Source organism: Salvelinus sp. IW2-2015, linkage group LG4q.1:29 (genome assembly GCF_002910315.2).
Source record: "Salvelinus sp. IW2-2015 linkage group LG4q.1:29, ASM291031v2, whole genome shotgun sequence".
Classification (NCBI taxonomy): Eukaryota; Metazoa; Chordata; class Actinopteri; order Salmoniformes; family Salmonidae; genus Salvelinus; species Salvelinus sp. IW2-2015.
In genome coordinates, this window is record NC_036842.1 from 77,267,332 (window position 1) to 77,276,610 (window position 9,279).

General features: G+C 38.3%; 1 protein-coding gene across 3 annotated transcripts in view; it reads left to right on the top strand.

Moving 5' to 3' along the window:
- The first annotated feature begins 3,774 nt into the window (after nt 1–3,774).
- lrrc56 (leucine rich repeat containing 56) overlaps nt 3,775–9,279 on the top strand; it is an 85,354-nt gene continuing 79,849 nt past the window's right edge. The window contains exons 1-2 of one of the 3 annotated variants that reach the window (XM_023985739.1): nt 3,775–3,835; nt 4,586–4,745. In XM_023985739.1, coding sequence (XP_023841507.1) covers nt 4,599–4,745 — 147 coding nt within the window. In that variant the 5' untranslated portion in view covers nt 3,775–3,835; nt 4,586–4,598. The remainder of the gene's footprint in view (nt 3,836–4,585; nt 4,746–9,279) is intronic. The other 2 variants (XM_023985740.1, XM_070443139.1) reach the window with 2 other exon arrangements.

Consider the following 9,279-nt stretch of genomic DNA (forward strand, 5'->3'; position numbering starts at 1 on the left):
AAATTAATAAAAAATTGAAAGCTGAAATGTCTTGAGTCAAAAAGTATTCAACCCCTTTGTTATGGCAAGCCTAGATAAGTTCAGGAGTAAAAATGTGCTTAATACGTCTCATAAGTTGCATGGACTCACTCTGTATGCAATAATAGTGTTTACAATGATTTTTGAATGACTCTACCCCACACATACAGAGAATTGTAAGGTCCCTCAGCCGAGTAGTGAATTTCAACCACAGATTCAACCACAAAGACAAGGGAGGTTTTCAAAGGGCACCTATTGGTAGAATTTTAAAGCAGACATTGAATATCCCTTTGAGCATGGTGAAGTTATTAATTACACTTTGGATGGTCTATCAAAAGATACAGGTGTCTTTTCTAACTCCGTTGCCAGAGAGTAGGGAAACCACTCCGGGATTTCACCATGAGGCCAATGGTGACTTTTTAAAACAGTTAGAGTTTAATGGTTGTGATAGGAGAAAACTGAAGATGGATCAACATTGTAGTTACTTTACAATACTAACCTAAATACTACTAAAATACTAGCCTAAATGACCTAAATATTCCAAAACATGTATCCTGTTTGGAATAAGGCACTAAGGTAAAACTGCAAAACAATTGGCAAAGAAATGACCTTTATGTCCTGAATACAATGCGTTATGTTTGGGACAAATCCAACATATTTCGAAGCATGGTGGTGTCTGCATCATGTTATTGGTATGCTTGTCATCGGCAAGGACTACAGAGTTTAAAAAAAATTGGATAAAATTGGAATAAGGAAGTCCCATAGGGCGGTGCAAAATTGGCCCAGCGTCATCTGGGTTAGGGGAGGGTTTGGCCAGGGGGGCTTTACTTGGCTCATCGCGCTCTATCGACTCCTTGTGTAGGGCAGGGCGCTTGCAGGCTGACTTCGGTCGTCAGTTAAACAGTGTTTCCCCTGACACATTGGTGCAGCTGGCTTCTGGGTTAAGCGAGCGGGTGTTAAGAAGCGCAGCTTGGCGGGTCATGTTTCGGAGGATGCATGACTTGCCCTTCACCTCTCCCAAGCCTGTTGTGGAGTTGCAACGATGGGGGTAAAATTTACAACAAAAATGTACACACAAAAAAAWTACGAGAATAGAGCTAAGCATAGGCAAAATCCTAGAGGAAAACCTTGGTTCATTCTGCTTTCCAACGGACACTGGGAGACAAGTTCACTTTTCAGCAAAAAATAAATACAAAAAAGGCCAAATATACACTGGAGTTGCTTACCAAGACGACATTGAATGTTCCTGAGCTAAGTGCCTTCTATGTTTGCTTCGAGGCAAGCAACACTGAACCATGCATGAGAGCTCCAGATGTTCCGGACGACTGTGTGATCACGCTCCCCATAGCCGAGTGGTTAACACCATTGTGGTTAACACCACCACTGCTCGGCATCCGACCGCAAGGCGCTACAGAGGATAGTGCGTACTGCCCTTTACATCACTGGGCCTGAGCTCTCTGCCATCAGGAACGTCTATACCAGGGCCATATACTTTCAACTCTTAATGATCGGCTATGAAAAGCCAACTGATATTTATTCCTGATTATATATTGACCATGCTTGTCATTTATGAACATTTTGAAAATCTTGGCTCTCTCTAATTCTCTCTTCTCTCTTTCTTCTCTCTCTCGGAGGACCTGAGCCCTAGGACCATACGTCAGGACTACCGGGCATGATGACTCCTTGCTGTCCCCAGTCACCTGGCCTTGCTGCTATTCCAGTTTCAACTGTTCTGCCTTGGTTATGGAACCGCCACCTGTCCCAGACCTGCTTTTTCAACTCTTAATGATCGGCTATGAAAAGCCAACTGAAAATTATTCATGATTATTATTTGACCATGCTTGTCACTTATGAATATTTTGAACATCTTGGCATAGTTCTGTTATAATCTCCACCCGCACAGCCAGAAGAGGACTGGCCACCCTCATACTGGTTCCTCTCTAGGTTTTTTCCTAGGTTTTGGCCTTTCTAGGGAGTTTTTCCTAGCCACCGTGCTTCTACACCTGCATTGCTTGCTGTTTGGGGTTTAGGCTGGGTTTCTGTACAGCACTTCGAGTATTAGCTGATGTACGAAGGGCTATATAAAATAAAATTGATGATTGATTTGATATACCAGGGCTACCCAAAGCCATAAGACTGCTGAGCAGTTATCAAATGTACCTGGACGATGCCAATTACCCCTTTTTATTTTATTTATTCTTATTTGTTACACTGACTCTCTTGCACAGGCTCGATGTACACTCATTGGAGTCTAACCACACGCTCACGCATATTACACTGATACTCCAACACAAACACACACACACACACACACACACACACACACACACACACACACACACACACACACACACACACACACCACACACACACACACACACACACACATTAACATTCCTTCACAATCTTCACATACGCTGCGCATTCTCTGTTTATTATCTATGCATAGTACTTTACCCCTACCTACAATTGAGGTAAATATTAACTCAATTACCTCAACTACCCTGTACCCCTGCACATTGACTTGGTACCGGTACCCCTTGTGTATATAGCCTCGTTATTTTTTATTGTATACTATTTTTCCTTTTGTTTATTTAGCATATTTTTCTTACTTACTTWAAAAAAACTCTGCATTGTTGGTTAAGGGCTCGTAAGTAAGCATTTCCCGGTACCTGTTGTATTGGGCACATGTGACAAATACAATTTGATTTGAGTGGCCTAGTTACAGTTTTCACTTAAATCGGCTTGAACATCTATTGCAAAAACCTGAAAATGGCTGTCTAGCAATGATCAACAACCAACTTGACAGAGATTGAAGAATTTTTWAAAGAATAATGTGCAATCGAGGTGTGCAAAGCTCTTAGAGATCTACCCAGRAAGAATTACAGCTGTAATCGCTGCCAAAGTTGATTCTAACCCAGGGGTGTGAATACTTATGTAAATGAGATACTTATTTTATTTTTAATACATTTGCATAAACATATCTAAACTTGTTTTCACTTTGTCATTATGGGGTATTGTGTGAATTTGTATCTTTAATCCATTTTAAATTCAGACTGGAACAACAAAATGTGGAAGTATGAATACTTTCAGAAGGCACTGTATATACTGTATTCTAGTCATGGCTCAGCCTATATAACTACTGCTTTACACACCTTTTCTATTCACATAGGCCTACTGTCCATACTGTCTATACACACCATTCACATACATACAGTACATTTTTATATTCCAGACTCTGGTCCGGAAGCTAATTCTTGCAATTCTATCCATTTTGCCATGGGGTTTTGTACTGTGTATWTATATAGGACTACTTTATTCTCGACACATCTCATTCTAATATTTGTACTACTGTACATTGCACTGTTTATACACACCACATATTTATTTATATACTGGACTTTTGACATAGCTCACTGCAATAGCCTATACCTACTGCTGTAGCCTACATATCATTCTTAATAGGCCTATATGTTGTGTAAATTCATCCGGTGTATATATGCATAGATGACATACACATTTCATTTTGAATATGTGTTTAGGCCTACTTTTTTGACAGTTTAATGGAGATACTAACATAAGCATTTAGCTGCACCAACTATAACATATGCTAAACTGCGACCAATAAACTTTGAAACGAACATGTATGGTCATGTATCATCGTTGTGCTGTAATCAGTCAATACGATAAAAACATATTCACTACATATCCCAAGGGGCAAAGCCTCCTTTATCATCGTATCCAGGAAGTTGGGTGCGTTGTCAAGCAAACTTGTGCGTGTCTTTGTAAATGCTCTGAAGAATGTGTACTTCATAAGGTAAGAAAAAATACGACATTGGATATTTGATCATCATAATGAAGAGTTATTTGTGATTACATTTAGCCTTTTACATTCATTTGTTATCTGCAGCCATTCAAAACGTCAACAAACTTGTATGCAATTGAGATGTTAGACCGCTTGTTTTCATATCCTAGCTTTAAGTGTGGGATGTCAGCTAGCTAACTAGCTAGCTAGGCTAACTAACCAMATATCCAGATAACCAGATTAGTTACTTCTTCTGACAGTGCCTCAGAATGTCTTGTTTAGGAATTGATACAACATACGTTAGATACAGTATGTTAATCAGGAGTTGATAATCAGAAGTTGATAAGCCAAATATTCTATGCTTTGAGTTGTTAAAGCTAGCTATATTCTTCCATGGTTTCCATTGCAATAACAGGAGCTACATCATCACCCTGAATTTCCACCAAGGCTACCAGCCTTCTGACACACAGAAACAGGGGCAGACTGGGACCAGAAATCGGCCCTGGCATTTCTATTTTTTTCCCCCTTGAAGCCCCCCACACTGGCCTATTTTTTTTCTTCTTTCCTCCAGGCCCCCATTATTAGCGATTAATGATCCCTTTGTGCAAAAAAACCCAGGCTAGACAGACCCACTGGGCTAAAACTGGACTGGCCCATCTGGCATTTAMWKTAAATGCCAGATGGGCCAGTCCGCCCCTGCACCGAATTATGTTACTTTTTTCACTAACCTATTATTATTTACCATTATTTGACCACTTCCAGGTGTCTGTGAGTGATGATTTGTTCCCAGGACTCAGCGAGGGTACTGGTGACTGAGCTGAGTGGGTCTGGTCAGATGAACCCAACCCCTGCTGCTTATGAGGACTCTGACATGCAGGTGGAGCTCTACCTCTCTCCAGAAAAGCTGGTGGGGCTCCTATTGGTAAAGGGAGGGGTGTGGCCCTTTTTATAGGCAAATTATAGATGTGGAAGCATGCTTGACTGAATGTAGTGCATCAACACAATTCTATAATTGGGCAATTCCATGTCAGTGTAGCCCTAAAATATTTTTGCTATCTCAGATTCTAACATATCCTTCCTCCCAATGAAGTTTGTTTGACATGCTTTTTACATTTGTATCACAAACCATTTATGAGAAAATCATGATGAAAGTGGCCATTTTAGGCCCTTCTAAGACCTATACATGCCTCCTGTAAGACCCTATGATCTGTGAACCCTACATGATGCAGACAACATCTTGGTGTCATTATACTCCTATTAGTGTGCACTCAAATATYTAGTATGTCTAGATTCTGAAATACATATTTCACATTAATTTATTCCATATACAAAATTATAATAGGAATATCTCAAAAGTACCCTTTTTTTGACGTATTGTTTTGAACAGTATACTTTTCAAACACGTACAATTTCCAGAGTGGGCTCTCTGGTACTTTTAATGAAATTACCCATTTTATACATAGAAATTGACACTATTGATCATTAACCCAATCACAGCCTTCCTTTAGGTTTGCATATGCAGCAAATCACCAGCAGAGGTAGTTCCCTTTGAATCAATTTTCCCATTCACTGTRTTGGTGGTGCTCATAACATTTATCATAACTTCAGAATTAGCAGAGAGCCCACTCTGGACATTTTATGTTATCATAGTGCATAGGCCTATTATTCCAAACAATGTCTTAAAATGAACCAAATCAAAAAGGGTATTTTGATTTTYAAAGTTGAATAAATTAATGTAACGGACCATAAGGTCTTATAGTCATGTATAAAGTACAGTACCTTCAGAAAGTATTCATACCTCTTGACTTATTCCACATTTTGTTGTATTACAGCCTAAATTCAAAATGGATTAAATCGTTTTYCCCCCCACACCCATATACACATACTGTAATACCCCATAATGACAAAGTGAACACCTTTTTAGAAATTTTAGCAAATTTGACAAATTAAATACAGAAATACTCATTTACAGAAGTATTCACACCCCTGAGTCAATACTTTGTAGAAGCACCTTTGGTGACGWTTACAGCTGTGAGTCTTTCTGGGTAACATTTGACATTTTAGTCATTTAGCAGACACTCTTATCCAGAGCTACACACAGTAATGATTGCATACATTTTTCATTCTCTAAGACCTTTCCACACCTGGATTGTGCAACATTTGCCYATTATACTTTTYAAAATCTTTCAAGCTCTGTCAAATTGGTTGTTGATTATTAATAGACAGMCATTTTCAGATCTTTCCATACATTTTCAAGCCGATTTTAAGTCAAAACTGAAACTCGGCCATTCACTGTCTTCTTGGTAAGCAACTCCAGTGTAGATTTGGCCTTGTTGTTTTAGGTTATTGTCCTGCTGAAAGGTGAAATAATCTCAGTGTCTAGCGAAAAGCRGATTGAACCAGGTTTTTCTCTCGGATTTTGCCATGCCATTTTATTTTTTATCCTGAAAAACTGCCCAGTCCTTAACGACTACAAGCATACTCATAACATGATGCAGCCACCACTGTACTTGAAAATATGGAGAGTGGTACTCYGTACTGTGTTGTATTGGATTTGCCCCAAACATAACACTTTGTATTCAGGACAAAGAGTTAACAATCTGCCACATTCTTTGCAGAATTACTTTAGTGCCTTGTTGCAAACAGTATGCATGTTTTGGAATATTTTTTTTTTATAGGCTTCCTTCTTTTCACTCTGTCAATTAGGTTAGTGTTGTGGAGTAAATTCAATGTTGTTGATCCATCCTCAGTTTTCTCCTATCAAAGACATTAAACTCTTTAACTGTTTTAAAGTCATCATTGGCCTCATGGTGAAATCTCTGAGTGGTTTCCTTCCTTTCTGGCAACTGAGTTAGGAAGAACGCCTGTATCTTTGTAGTGACTGGGTGTATTGATSCACCATCCAAAGTGTATTAATAACTTCAATGTGTTCAAATGGATATTCAATGTTTGCTTTTTTTTGTTTTGTTACCCATCTACCAATAGGTGCCCTTCTTTGCGAGGCATTACAAAACCTCCCTGGTCTTTKTGATTGAATCTGTTTGAAATTCACTGCTCGACTGTGGSACCTTACAGATAATTGTGTGGGTACCGAGACGAGGTAGTCATTCAAAAATCAGGTTAAACACTATTAACACTAGTCCATGCAACTTATGTGACTTGTTAAGCAAAAGTTTACTCCTCAATTTATTTAGGCTTTCCATAACATAGGGGTTGAATACTTATTGACTCAAGACATTTAAAAAATAATTACACTTTTATATTATGGGGTATTGTGTGTAGGCCAGTGACAAACAGATCTAAATGTAATCTATTTTAAATTCCGTCTGTAATACAACAAAATGTGGAAAAAGTTAAAGGGTGTGAATTAGAGGTCGACCGATTATGATTTTCCAACGCCAATACCGATTATTGGAGGACCAAAAAAAGCCGATACCGATTAATCGACCGATTTTTATATATATATTTTTAATAGTGACAATTACAACAATACTGAATGAACACTTTATTTTATCTTAATATAATACATCAATAAAATCAATTTAGTCTCAAATAAATAATGAAACATGTTCAATTTGGTTTAAATAATGCTTAAACAAAGTGTTGGAGAAGAAAGTAAAAGGGCAATATTTGCCATGTTAAAAAGATAACGTTTAAGTTCCTTGCTCAGAACATGAGAACATATGAAAGCTGGTGGTTCCTTTTAACATGAGTYTTCAATATTCCCAGGTAAGAAGTTTTAGGTTGTAGTTATTATAGGAATTCTAGGACTATTTCTCTCTATACCATTTTGTATTTCATATACCTTTGACTATTGGATGTTCTTATAGGCACTATAGTATTGCCAGTCTAATCTCGGGAGTTGATAGGCTTGAAGTCATAAACAGCGCAATGCTTGAAGCACAACGAAGAGCTGCTGGCAAATGCAGGAAAGTGCTATTTGAATGAATGCTTACGRGCCTGCTGCTGCCTAACTCGCTCAGTTAGACTGTTCTATCAAATATTAAATCATAGACTTAATTATAATATAATAACACACAGAAATACGAGCCTTAGGTCATTTAATTTGGTCAAATCCGGAAACTATTATTTCGAACAACAAACAAAACGTTTATTCTTTCAGTGAAATACGGAACCGTTCCGTATTTTATCTAACRGGTGGCATCCCTAAGTCTAAATATTGCTGTTACATTGCACAACCTTCAATGTTATGTCATAATTATGTACAATTCTGGCAAATTAATTACGGTCTTTGTTAGGAAGAAATGTTCTTCACACAGTTCGCAATGAGCCAGGCGGCCCAAACTTGCACAAACGCAAGAGAAGTGACACAATTTCCCAAGTTAAAATAAATTCATGTTAGCAGGCAATATTAACTAAATATGCAGGTTTAAAAATATATACTTGTGTATTGATTTTAAGAAAGGCATAGATGTTTATGGTTAGGTACACATTGGTGCAACGACAGTGCTTTTTTCGCGAATGCGCTTGTTAAAATCACCCGTTTGGCGAAGTAGGCTGTGATTCGATGATAAATTAACAGGCACCGCATYGATTATATGCAACGCAGCACAAGCTAGATAAACTAGTAATATCATCAATCATGTGTAGTTAACTAGTGACTATGTTAAGATGGATTTTTTTTAGAAGATTAGTTTAATGCTAGCTAGCAACTTACCTTGGCTCCTTGCTGCACTCGCGTAACAGGTAGTCAGCCTGCCACGCAGTCTCCTCGTGGAGTGCAATGTAATCTGCCATAATCGGTGTCCAAAAATGCCGATTACCGATTGTTATGAAAACTTGAAATCGTCCCTAATTAATCGGCCATTCCGATTAATCGGTCGACCTTTAGTGTGAATACTTTCTGAAGGCGCTGTAGGTCTAAAATTTAGACTAATTTAGACTACCACTATCATCATAAAAAAAAAAATCTAAAATGGTTTGATACAAATGTAAAAAGCATGTCAAACATCCTACCAGAACAATCTGAGATACCAAAAATATATTTCTAGCCTACGCTGGCATGGAATCGCCCAATTGTATTCGGCAGAAAACCTAGTGGTTGCGAAATGGGCTGCATTGCTGACTCAGAGTCATATTTTTGGGTTCCTTACCCATATGAAGACAGAAAGCTATATACAGTCGTGGCCAAAAGTTTTGAGAATGACACAAATATACATTTTCATAAAGTCTGCTGCCTCAGTTTCTTTAGATATTTTCGTCAGATGTTACTATGGAATACTGAAGTAAAATTACAGGCATTTCAAAAGTGTCAAAGGCTTTTATTGACAATTACATGAAGTTGATGCAAAGAGTCAATTTTTGCAGTGTTGACCCTTTTTCAAGACCTCTGCAATCCACCCTGGCATGCTGTCAATTAACTTCTGGGCCACATCCTGACTGATGGCAGCCCATTCTTGCATAATCAATGCTTGGAGTTTGTCAGAATTTGTGGG